General features: G+C 39.0%; 1 protein-coding gene across 1 annotated transcript in view; it reads right to left on the bottom strand.

Annotated features, from left to right (window-relative positions):
• Positions 1-13,384, bottom strand: part of cacng2a (calcium voltage-gated channel auxiliary subunit gamma 2a) — a 79,564-nt gene that overhangs the window by 25,595 nt on the left and 40,585 nt on the right. The window contains exon 2 of the mRNA XM_039687169.2: positions 5,798-5,881. Coding sequence (XP_039543103.1) covers positions 5,798-5,881 — 84 coding nt within the window. The remainder of the gene's footprint in view (positions 1-5,797; positions 5,882-13,384) is intronic.

Raw genomic sequence — 13,384 nt, 5'->3', positions numbered from 1 at the left:
CGAGAATAACAACTGTTCTCAACATTGATAATGATAAGAAATGTTTCTTGAGCAGCAATAATGCTAATAATAATAATGCTGAGTAATGAGTAATAATGCTGAATCCAGCTTTACATTACAGGAATAAATTACATTTTAGAATAGAAAACAGTTATTTTAAATTGTAATAATATTTCACAATAGTACTGTTTTTTTCTGTATTTTTGATCATGACACAAAAACGATAAAACATTTTATCTGCCCCAAACTTTTAAACAGTAGATTATCGCTTTGCAGGCCTACGTTTGTATTTAAAATGATTTAACTCTCATTGCAAATCAGGTTTATTGGGAAAATTTACAGACTTTCAGATGTTTGCAATGAACAAATCAAAGAAAAGTAATTGAAAAAGCTCAACACAACATATTTTTCAAGTGGTTTCAACTGAAAATGCAACCTTTAATGACTTCCACAGTCTTAAAATGATTCAACCCCCTGATTATAATCCCTTACAACAGCACAAATCTGTAAAACAGGTGTTGTTAGTGTGTGTTTGAGGGTTCAGAAAAACCCTCGAGTGACTGAAAAGGCCTGCAGCAAGATTTGGTGGCAACAGGCATTGAGGTTTCCGCTTGCACAGTAAGGCGAGTACTAAACGCATGCGGTTTCCATGCCAGAACTCCAAGAGGTACACCACTGACCCAAAGCACAAGAAAGGTGCTCAAAATCATATAAATAAGCCATATAAGTTTCTGTTCTGTGGAGCGATGAAACAATACTGGTGCTTTTCAGCCCTGTGGATCAACAGTATGTCTGGAGGAAGAAGAATGAAGCATCTGCTACAGTTATCTACAGTTAAGCATGGTGGTGCTCAGTGATGCTCTGTGACTGCTTTACATCCTCTGGCACTTGAAACCTGCGGCGTGTGGAAGGCAAGATGGATTCATTGAAGTATCAGGAAATCCTAGGAGAAAACGTAATGCCGTCAATGAGGAAGCTGAAGCTTAGACCTTCCAACAGGACAATGATCCCAAGCATACCACAATTCCACCAAGGCTTGGTTGAAGAAGAAGTCCTGGAAGATTCTAGTCACCTGACTTGAACCCCATATACAATCTCTGCTGGGTTTTGGAAAAGGTGGTCGCAGGATGTAAACCAACCCGGTCTCATCCCAAGACGTCATATAACTTTTTTTGAAAACGTCATGACGTTTTGGGACATCTTTTGACCATACGTCAATATTAGCCTTTTTAGGGCCCCCTTAAACGTCGGTAGATGAGGTTATGGGATCCTTACTCTACCCCAGACCTAAACCTAACCCTAAACCTAACCCGTCACCTAACTGACGTTAAAGGTAAAGCGTCAGTTGTATGACGGCCCGGGATCGCCATCTACCGACGTTTAAGGGGGCCCTAAAAAGGCGGATATTGACGTATGGTCAAAAGACGTCCCAAGACGTCAGTTATATGACTTTTTGGGATGAGACTGTGTTATGTAAACCCAAGAATATTACTGAATTGGAGGCCATTGGTCATGAGGATTGAGCTAAGATTCCTCAGAAACGCTGCCAGAAGCTCGTGTCTGGTTAGACATCTTGTTTGCAGCAGATCATAACAGAAAAAGGAAGTTCCATGAAGGGGTTGAATAATTTTGGGAGTGCAGAAGTCACTAAAAGTTGCATTTTCATTTGAATTTGGGGAAACCACTTGAAAAATTTGTTGTTTTGAGCTATTTTGATTACTTTTGTTTGATTTGTTCATTGCAAACAGCCGAAAGTCTGAATTTTACCAGTAAACTTGATTTGCAATGTCGGTTGAATAATTTCGATTACAAATGTATATTAACAGATACTCTCTGTATTACAACATGCTTTTTCAACAAGCAAATGCCAATGTTAAAAGTGCACTTACATGCTGCACTACCTATTCAGCCTGTCAGTTCTTGCGGCATTGCAAATAGCGCATCCCTCAGTGACTGGTCCGCTCTTGAAGGATTCAGAACAACTTGGTAGTTAAGGTTAGCTAAGACACCCACAATGTTTGTTACCTCGTATCGGTAAAAATAAAGAAAATGTAAATGCATGACTTACTTTTGAAATCTACACCACTGTATCTGCCCACTCTGTAGATCTCCAGTCACTCAGGACACAGTTGGTGACCAAAGTTACTACAGAACAGATGTCTAAGAGGATAAGACATAGACAGGCAAGGAGAAGAAAAGTAGGAAGAAGAGGAGAGAAAGTGAGAGAGACAGAAAACTGACCTATATAAGAAAGAGGCTGAAATATTTATGGAAGTAAGTGTCCTAATTCACAAGCCACTGGGAGCGTTGGGGCCTATTCGTCCAATTGCAGCTAAGGAAAAGGACAAACACACATGCGTTCATATATACTGTACGTGCACACACACACACACACACACACACTCAGGGCGTGTAAGGTCTGCGGTAGTTCTCTGTCCCCGGCTTGCATGTCATCTCGTCTACTCCTTGTAAACTAGTCCCAATATTCATCCCTTTCTCTGGGTGTCGTTTTTTTGAGCGTCTTGAACTTGTTGTTTATTGCTAAACATATGGGAAGGCACAAGTGCTCAAAGCACCAAGACTCATTGGTAAGGCTTTATCTGTGGAGTTAGCATGCAATGTGACTGACTCTGCACCCACCCAGTAGCCCAGAGCGCAAGACATGCTTGGACAGATCCAACTCAGACGTTCAGATTGAGACCAGGGCGCTCAGACAGCGAATGCATCATTACGACATTGTCAATTAACGATCAACCGCAATGGGGTCAATGCTGCCGCATAACTGCGTAACCTGCGCTGTTTAAATGCATGAGCTATAATCACAGGCTTAGTGAAGATTCAATTACAGCAGGTGAGGCACCTGTTTGGGGTGACGCATGAAGCTTCGATACCGAAAAAGGCTCTGTACTGAGATAATTGTATGGTCTTTTATCTGATATCATCATCTAACCAACGGGTGTTCGGTTAAGTAGGTTAAACGGTTCTGACTGGATGGGCAAATGCTCTGAAGGATGAGCCTGATTCCTTGGCTGTGATTCTAAGGCTCTTGGCTGTAAATGACATTCTGATATATTATTATTGCTAAATATTACAGTCTGAGCTGATTTAAACAAGAAGTAACATAGTTGAAAATGTTATATGTTGATTGGATCAGTTAGTGGTCATTCAGCTGGATGAAGCATAAGTGAATAGCACAGAACTCGTGTCCCATGTGATTTACTTGACACAGCATTTCAAAAACAGCCATGCTTAGTTATTCATTGTCAGTGTTTTTGTTTGTTTATACGGAACAAATGTATTTATTATTATGTATTATACGGAACATGATCCAAGTTGTCCAAAACATTAGACGTGCTGTATAATAAGCATTTCAAACTAACCCATAAGCTTGCAGTTTAAAGTGGCCTGTCCTCCTGTCAGATGCTTGTGCTATTTAATGCATTTGAGACTTTTTTTTTTTTCCTCTGCGCATAATTGACATTTTATGGTTGTATCATTATCTATAAATGTTAAAGGTCACACAAGTATTTCCATTTTGCATAATGGCTCATCCTGGCAGCAAGCGAGTCTCTGTTACACTTCAATAAACGAGTCGCGGACCCCGGAAACAAACAGAGCGCAATAGTGTTAATTTCAGTAACAAAATCTATGACAAATAAACTTTTGTTGATGACCTTTTTTTCATGATTACTGTAAGACTACCTGAACTGCTCTGCTGTGGTGCTCACACTGTTTTTTTTGTTTTTTTTTTGTCATCTGTCGTCATATTGTCATAGCAACACAAATAGCCTACTACACAACACAATGCTGACGAGGTGCACTAGCAGACATTTGGTAAAGACTACCAGACATTTGGTAAAGAGGCAGTCCTGACCAACAGAGGGGAAAAAAATAAAGTCAAGCGAGAAATTCACGCAAATGATTATGAGAGCTTTCCATTTATACTATCTGCACTGTGATTGGCTGGATTAGTTCCACCTTGTCGTTGCATTGCACGCACTACAAGATCACATGGCGATAATATCAACTGATCCTGGGGTTTTGTCGCAGACCTTGGAAATCTGTCTGCGACAGCAAAATCCTGCCAAAAGTCATGTAGAATAGGCTTGCCTCAGACGAGATGACATCAACGTCATTAAATGATAACTGCTGTACCAAAAACACACGAACCGTGACTTTAAAAGTCACAACTGCAAACTGTTAAGGCGATGATGCACAGGACAACTTTTTGAGCAATGTTGTTTGGCAATCTTGCCGAGCGATTGTTGCTTGGGCACTTTCCCATTTCATTTCTATCTGGATTGCATTTCAATTTTTTTCCCAATACATTTCTGGATAATTTAGATCAGTCGATCGGTCGTGGGCCTTGTGTCTCATCTGGTTGCCCATTGACGGCAACGTTGCCCAGTAACATTGCTCAAAAAGTTGCCCTGTGTATCAACATTTTCGTCAGTAATTTCGTTGACAAAGTTAACACTGCTTTAGCACTTGTTCAGCCAGTCCAAAAAAAGTCCCAATGGGCACTTAGTAAATCCGGCACTTAGACTAATTTTTCCTCTCTCTCCAGTCTGCCATTGTCCTCTTCCACAACAGTTCCAGAATCTTTAATTACTCTTGGTTGTTACCATGTTGTTTCCTGTCAATTCAGGCCCTTGTTTTGATGACAGTAACTGATAGTCCTGCTTGAGAGTTTAGGATTGATGCATGTGGCTTGTTTGACACTCACTCCCCAGGTCTGCTTGCACAGACGAAAAAAGAGTGGAAATCAATGCTCTGTGTTTACGAGGGAGCCAGTGTACTGTGATCGGGCCTAGTTGAGCTGTACTGTACGAGCTGGAGAGTCTGCCACTGCTGAGAGTCTAAACAGAGTGAGGAAACATTCACACTCTCCCGCAGAGACAACAGACCATCCTTACATGGCTGAACAGCATGAGGAAACCAAAGATATAGGTGGAACAAAGTAAAAACTAGGACATTACTTGAAATACATCTCTATTGCAGTCGTTTAGCGTGAGAGACACTTCATTGCCAGCAGAAACGGCTGCCAGGCCCAGACGGAATTTATTTTTATTTATATGTTTATGTATTGATTGCATTTTTGCCGATTTTTATTGTTGCTGTGAAATCTGCTGAATTTTGTGAAAAGAATTGACAGTAAACATGGTGAAATGTGTTAATTGCCAGTTATATTACTGCATTGTTGTTGGTAGCTAAAATGACCCACATTATTTAATGTTTTAATAGAGTTTTAATATTTGATTACGTTTTAATTAAAAAAAAAAAAACTTAGAACAAGAATAACAGTTTATTTAAACAGCGGATTGAGTATTGCATTCCTATTTGTTTCTGAAAGCTAAAATAACCCACAATTAATATTTTAATTAATAATTTAAAAAAAAATTATATTTGATTATCTTATTAATTAAAAATAACAAAGAATTATTATTTTTTAAACAGCTAGAGGATAGATTACTACATTCTTATTGGTGTCTAAATAAGAGCTAAAATATCCAGCATATTTTATCATTTTTATTTGAATAATAATGCTATTTTAATATTTTTTTTAAACAATTTTTAATTATTAGCAAAGACTGTTTAAGTCTATGAATCATGAAAACCCTGCAGAGTTTTGGGGGCCTGGAAATAACCTTCCCCAAACTTTTTAAGTAGTTTAATCTAGTTTAAGTAACAAAAATAGCATATCTGGTAGTACTTGAAATGCCTCACAGATTGAACAAGGAAGAACAAGATGGTGAGAACATGAATACTGTCACAGAAACACTAAGGAGGCACTCACGTAAGAAGTACTCTGAGGCATCTGCTTCATAATCTGTGTCTTCTGGAAAGTGATCTATCTGCTTACACAATCCTTTGAAGTTTCCTGTAACAGAGAAGCATAGTTGCAGAGTTAGGTTTGTGAATTCAAACACCACATTTTCACGTTTTGTATAAGTTTATGCTTATTCAGAGGGCACCAAGGGACATGTAAGGATGTTTAGACCCAGCGCACATGCCCTCGGGTTGGGCTCGGCTACTCAAGCGAGCCCGAGGATGCGGTTCGGAGCAGAGGCCTGTTGCGACGCCACTCCAGCAGCAGGCGGCGGCTTGTAAACAAGAGCAGCACAGCTGGTGAAGACCTGGAGCTGCTCCAACCGCTGTGCTATGGGAAGCTCATCTCCTAATGTTCATTTATTAAGATTTCTAGAAGAACCTGACATGCTAATGCCCACTTCAGACACTTTCTGGCCTGCTCAGTGAGGAACCTGCCACCCTCCGCCACTACTTTGGCCCCGTAGCGCATTACAGGTCAGTCAAGGTGAATTGGTGATGTGGGCCTGCAAACAGCAGCGATTACCACAGCCTTTGATGTGTGTGTGGACATAAACAACGGGCACGACACCAGGAGCACAGTGCCAAGCTTATGAAGTTGTTCATCCAATCCCCACTCCGTTACCTCCACACTCTCCCTCCTTCATCTCCCACTATCTCTTTTCCATCCTCCCATGTGTTTCTCTAATGATTTAATCAGTTTTTTTCTACTTCTTCTTGGTGCCAGGTGTTGCTGGGGATATTTTGGCTAGGAGGCAGAACATTAGTGGCATGCTTGTGGAGATGAGATGAGAGTAGAGGCCTATCAAAGAAGCTTTCATGTTGGAGACAGATTTACACGAGTCTCTCTACTCCATACAGTCTGTTCCACTAGGCTTTCAGGTCGAGAAGAAAGACAACAGGCGAGCAGTACCTTCTGCTTTTACAGGGTTAGTCTGTTCGTTTTTTTTCCCTGTCAGTATTGGTTTTCATTTCAGCTTCAAGATGAAAGCTTTTGGTTTAAGAAAATAGAATAATACAGTTTATAAGAATACTTTGAGGTGAAGTTTGTAATTTCTGTGCCACTAGTGTCACCAAATGGAATTGCAATCAAAATGACTGTTAAACCAAGCAGGTCTATAATATCTGGAGAAAAAGCCAAACGTTAGCATTCACATTCATCTCAGTGGCTGCTTGGCTGGAGCTGAAAATGCATGATTTAAAATATGCAAAACAATTGTGTCTAGAAGCGAGTGGATTTCTAATTAGAGTTGTAAAATGTCTTGTGACTAATCACTCAAGAACTGAAGAAGAACTGTTCTGCTTGGCTGGCACTACAAGAACGTGCACAGGCGCTCAGGTTTGGGACTGTGCATGTTCTTGTAGTGCCACCAGCCAATCAGAATAGTTCTTTTTAAGTGAAAGATAATGGGAAATACGTCTTGCTTTTTGACATTCCTCAAAAAAATTACCCACTGATACTGGTAAAAAAAAAATACTATTCATATATACACTATTCATATAATATATACTAAATACTATAATGAAATAATTGTGAATCACAAAAAAAATTATATTTTGTCAGAATACAACTTTTGAATAGTGCTCAATTACAAAAAGGAAAAATAAGTGGTCCCAACCATTTTGACTCAAAAGCCCCTCAAAAGTTCAAAACAATCTTAAGGCCATACAGTAAGGTAAGACATGTCCTCCAGTGCTCCTTCTATAATTATGATAAATAAGCTGGGAAATAATCAGAAATCATACTTATTAGTTTTAATTTTAATGAACTTAATTTAAAGGGATACTCCACTTTTTTGGAAATAGGCTCATTTTATAACTCCCCCAGAGTTAAACAGTTGAGTTTCACCGTTTTCAAGTACATTCAGATGATTTTCTGATATTTAGAAGAATATCAGTAACCAGACAGTTTCTGGTCTCAATGACCATAGTATTTTTTTTTTTTCTACTATGGAAGTCAATGAGACCAGAAACTGTCTGGTTACTGATATTCTTCTAAATATCAGAAAATCGGCTGAATGGATTCGAAAATGGTACACTCTCAGAAAAAAGCTGTCACTGGGGCGGTACCTTTTCAAAAGGTACATTTTTGTACCTAAAGGGTGCATATTGGTACCTTAATGTACCGCCCCAGTGACAGCTTTTGTACCTTTTTTTCTGAGAGTGTAAAACTCAACTGTTTAACTCTGGGGGAGTTGTAAAATGAGCCTATTTCCAAAAAAAAAGTGGAGTATCCCTTTAATGATGCCGTTGTAAGTTAGTTTCTTTCAATATATTAATATTCATATTACTTGTATTAATAATAATGTGTTAATTTGAATAATTGGGCCCTTGGAAATTTGCTGAAGCCCTCCTCCATCACAACATTTCTCAACATTTCACAACATTTTCACAACTATCTCTTTAAATTTTGTCTCAATGTAAAAAGGCTGAAAATGTTTTCTAATAGATTATAAAGCAGTAGCAGCATCTTTTACTCTGTTGGATTTGTCTGTTATTGCATTGTATGCTGCTCAAAGCCATTTGAGGTTGGCTTTAATGCAATAAATGAATAATAAGCAAGCTCAAATATAGCTAATGGCGTTAAGGTCAGATTGATTCAGGGGTTCTGTGAGAAACCCAACAAATGCACAATGTTTGTGTTCGACACCTCTTCGTACTCATCTGAGCATCAGAAATGCAAGTGCTGAGTTTGTATGTTTGTGTATTTGTGATGTTCATTGCTCTGCTTCACCTTCCTGTGCTTTGGCTCACAATCAAACATTGCACATTGATTTCTATCAGTGAGCTCTGCGGCAATTAGCTGGAGCAGGAGAGGGAGGGAGGGGTGGGGGGGGGTATAGAGAGAGAGAGAGAGAGAGAGAGAGAGAGAGAGAGAGAGAGAGAGAGAGAGAGAGAGAGAGAGAGAGAGAGAGAGAGAGAGAGAGAGAGAGAGAGAGAGAGAGAGAGAGAGAGAGAGAGAGAGAGAGAGAGAGAGAGAGAGAGAGAGAGAGAGAGAGAGAGAAGATGAAAGGGAAGAGCAGGACAGAATAGAATGAAGAACCGAACAAAGATTACAAACAGAGAATGATAGGGAAAAGGTGGTATCCTTGAGGTAAAACAGAGAATATGATACAGCTTATACCAGCACAAACACTCATTAAGTGTTAAAAAACTACTGTTAGTATTTATTAAAGACACACATAGTGAAAAATTAGTGTTGAAAAGGCATGGACAGGGTAACTTTTTAAAGAGTTTCCATTTCAGACACAAAATTTAGGGGAGGAGAGTGTTTGAATAAATAATGGAACGTGATTTACTAAGATTTGCGGTAGTCAATTTACTGGTATTCGCACCATTATTAAACACCCAAAAAGCATGTCATAACCCATTTTTGCGCTTGACATGAATGTGATCTTGCTGTTGTGGAGGCGCTGCAGGGAAAAGAGAGCGCGTGTTAGAATGGAGAGAATTTTCTCCTCTAGTGTAGATTTACTTGGAATGCCAGTCTGTACGTTATCTGAACATTGTTTGCCAAGCCACACTTTTTAGTTTTCGGCGCCTGTGTTAGTAGATTACCCACACCTAAATATCATTGTCTCCAGAGCCGGACAGTAATTGGAGTACATTTACTTGAGTACAGTACTTAAGTACAATTTAATGTACGAGTATAATTTTTGGGGAGTACTCATGACTTTACTCAAGTACATTTGAGAGGGAAATATTGTACTCCACTACATTTCTATCCATAACCATGCGTACCAATACTACTAAAAAAAAAAAAAAAATGGAAAAAAGAAAAATATCGGAAGCCCTCAATTTGTTATTTCCCTCTCAAACGTGATTGGATTGTGCAGGCGCCACTTATTGGGACAGCCTATCAGCAATCACCTTCATCTTTCCACCAAAGTAAACTCCATGGTCAGATTTAGATAAGAGACGAAACCATGGACAAAACAATGGATGAAGACGCAGCAATGGATGAAGATAGCGTTTAGTATCCCGTGAATGTGCCAACCTTTGGCCCCACCTCGCCAGACTATTTCAATTTTCTGAATTTTTATGAAATTTTCTTAAATGTTAAATAAAGCAACATGATAAAAAGATGAAAATGACTTGATTTTACTTTCAAATCCTTTTATATTCTCCAAGGTATTAACATTAACATTTTTCATAACTCCATGTTGGACGTTTCTGTACATAAATGTAAGCACTGTGACAGTAGTAATGCAACATTTAGAAAATATACTCTTGTATTCTTGATACTCAAGTACTTTTAAAAACAAGTACTTCGGTACTTTTACTTAAAGAGTAACTAAACCCTAAACCAACTTTTTTTAGTTAATGATCTGTAAGAATGGATCTTTATTAATACCAGTCATTGATTCAAGTAACTTATTTGACATTTGTGTATAAAGTATTTTATTTGTACAATATATGGTGTAAAAACGTCTTAGTGCTGCCCTTTTCAGGTTGAACGGTGGCTACTGCAGTTGAATTTTCCTATTGGATGTTCCGCACTTCGTGACGTACGCAGGTTTCAGCTCTCCACGCTTTTGGTATGAGCGGTAGTATAAAAACCAGCTTGTTTCATCAAAACCACTGTAGCGAGTCAGGAGTTGGAATTGCGACTATTGAAAACGATCAGGAGCGTTTTAGCATCTATTTCGTCCCCTCTATCTCCGCTGGGGTCTGCCCACTTTTTTAGCATTTTTCAAATATTGCCAGTTGGTGGAGTCAGGATCTGACAAGGGGTTTAGTTACCCTTTAAGTAGACATCTGACTGTAGTACTTTTACTTGTACTTGAGTAAAATTTTGCAAGGGTTATCTGTACTTTTACTCAAGTAATAAAGCTGTGCACTCTGTCCGCCTCTGATTTGTGACCCTATACGCTAAATTTACTCTTAGTAGATTGTATTGGTCATAATAGAAATGAGCTGATGGGTCTTTGTTCTTTAATTTGCACATTGTCAGTAGATCGACCACTCCCATCTATGTATTTATGAGACTGCAGTCTCGCGCTAATTTGCTGTTTAGTAAATGGCCCTATGTTTCCCATTTGGCTGGTGCAGTTCATGTTGTATGCGGGAAACGGTTGTAAACACATTTTACCAATAGTCATTAATCAAATAATAATAATCAAAAGATGGACCAGACTCTTTACTCCTCTAGTGAGAAACGGAGAACAGCCATGCTTGTGTGTTTATCTCAAGAGACTTCATGAGGACTTCATAAAATGATAATGTCTACCACTAAAGTTGAGTCTGAAGGTCAGAGTTGGCCTTCCAGTTTCAAGGGCTGAGAAAGTCTGTGATCTGCATCGCTGATATAGGGACAGAGTCCGTCTTATTTAATCACTGTAATGGCGGAGAGGGGTCGTCGTACCCATCCTATCTCGTGACGTGTAGATGACCTATGCATTGCCCTCCTGCTTCAGTTCCTCATAAAGCATGCAATTATCATTATGCTTAAAGGAAGGGGGTCAGGGATGAAGAGAAGAGAGAGAAGGAGAGAGATAGAGAGAAAGGTTGAGGGACTGGTAGGGAGGGAAAAAAGCTAATTTATGAGTGCTTGTGCGGCAGAAACCCCCGGTCAGCCCACGCACTAGGCTTTCCCATTCGCCATCAGTCGATGAACCTCAATCTCTTGTGTTCTCCATTTCCAAGCCTTTTCTCTCTGTTCGTGGATGTTCGGTTTCCATAGACACTGCCTGAGAACTGAGGCTGCTTAGGTAGAATCACATGTAGGCTATGTGGGCGTTTTTTCAACTACATGCACTTCTTTGGTGGATTTTTATTCAAATAAAATAACAGGTTTCTTACCAAGGTAACATTAAAACTGTCTTAACCTTTAGCATGCATTTATTTTTGCTAATTGTCAAATGTCTTATATTATTTATTTTTCTCTAGTCTCAGATCCACAATTTCAGCCTTGCAATATTTTTTTAATGGAAATGCATATTTTATGATTTATACACTGATTTAAACAAAGTGAAATAAAAATAAACCACTCCAATATTTATTTTGTGGAAATTATTTGATTCTGCCTTGGTTGACCTGGCCTGTTCACATATCGCGTCTTTTGCACGGTCAAGTTCGTTATTTCAAATGTAGGCGCCGGATTGAGATAAAAACATCTCGACATTTCAGAATGCCGCAAGGCGCAACAAAAGCGCAGAGTAGGTCACATGACAAGAACCAACGGGAGCGCAACCGCCCTAGCGATTTGGAAAAAGGAGAATGCGGCGCACCCAGCATTTTCTTCGCGTTTTAGGCGCTATAATGTGAATCCGGCCTAAAAAATATTTTATCAATATCTATCAGTTAATCCTTTCCACCACAACTAACATTTTTTTAAGGTTGTTTTTGTACTGTACTAATAGTTGAGAGGAAATGCTATGAGATGTCATAAATGGAGGAATAAAAGAACAATAAGGGAAAATGTTGAAAAAAAAAATAAGGGAAAATGTAATAATTTTTGAATGCAGTATTTTTGTGTAGGAATTAAGCTAATTTGCCAAATTGTCCAAAACCTTTTACATAGTTTTTGAAATATTATGGGTAAAATTAGCCTTAGCTTGGTAAAAGAGTCTGCCAGCTTAATCAAACATTTGTTGAAGAATGCTACATCGAAATTACTTCAGATTACTAACAAATGAGAGTGCAAGTGTTTACACACAGCACCAAAAGTGCATGCCCATAGTTGAACACACACACACTCGCGCACACACACACACACACACACACACACACACACAAATTAGTTTTGGATGTGGAAAAATGAACCCTGTTTTTGAGAGATTAATATTTTATTAATGAATACAGATGTGAATTTAATTCTCCACACTCTCCCTACAGCAATGTTTTCTTTCTATGTTCAAGCCATTGGGGCCTTTATGCACCTTCCCCCTAGTCTTTTCTCATCCGTCGTTCTAAGTAAGTGCTGGATTGTAAAGATGTGCTGCGTGGGATTTACTGCTGGTTAAAAGTGGGACACTTTCTCTCTGCTGAAACTCCCCACTATTCATCTCTTTACTTTTTCCTCCCCCTTTCTCTCAGTTACACTCATTTAATTCAGAACAAGCCCTGAGTTCAATTCAGGTCAAAGTGAAGATCTATAGACTGCTTAAAAATATATTAATTGCTAACATAATAGTGTGTTGGTATTAGTTAGGTCCCCAATTTGTCCCAATAGACATTCCACTGACGATAAGTAATACTTTGCAACTGCATGTCAAACAGTCTACTAATACTTTAAATAATAAATGTTCGTTGCCATGTAGTTGCAACGTATCAGTGTCTAAAGTGGATTATCGAAATAGCGTTAACTGTGTTGGTCCCAATCCGATATGTTTCTCCACTAGCTTATCCAAGGAAGACATCTTTGGTCTACCAGTATCATCAGAAATGCCATGCTGATTAACCAGCTACGTTTTGCCACATGTCGGACCAGCACTGACCAGCATAAACCAGGTTTAGGCTGGCTTTTTCTACTGAAAACATCAACTCAGTAACTGTATAGCTCAGTATCTGTCCTCTCTTTTATCCTCATTGTTTCATTCTGCCTTTTTAGTCC

This window comes from Pimephales promelas, chromosome 3, assembly GCF_988280905.1.
Source record: "Pimephales promelas chromosome 3, fPimPro1.hap1.1, whole genome shotgun sequence".
Taxonomy (NCBI): domain Eukaryota; kingdom Metazoa; phylum Chordata; class Actinopteri; order Cypriniformes; family Leuciscidae; genus Pimephales; species Pimephales promelas.
The sequence above is the reverse complement of the archived record's forward strand: the minus strand, read 5'-3'. Positions and strand labels throughout refer to the sequence as shown.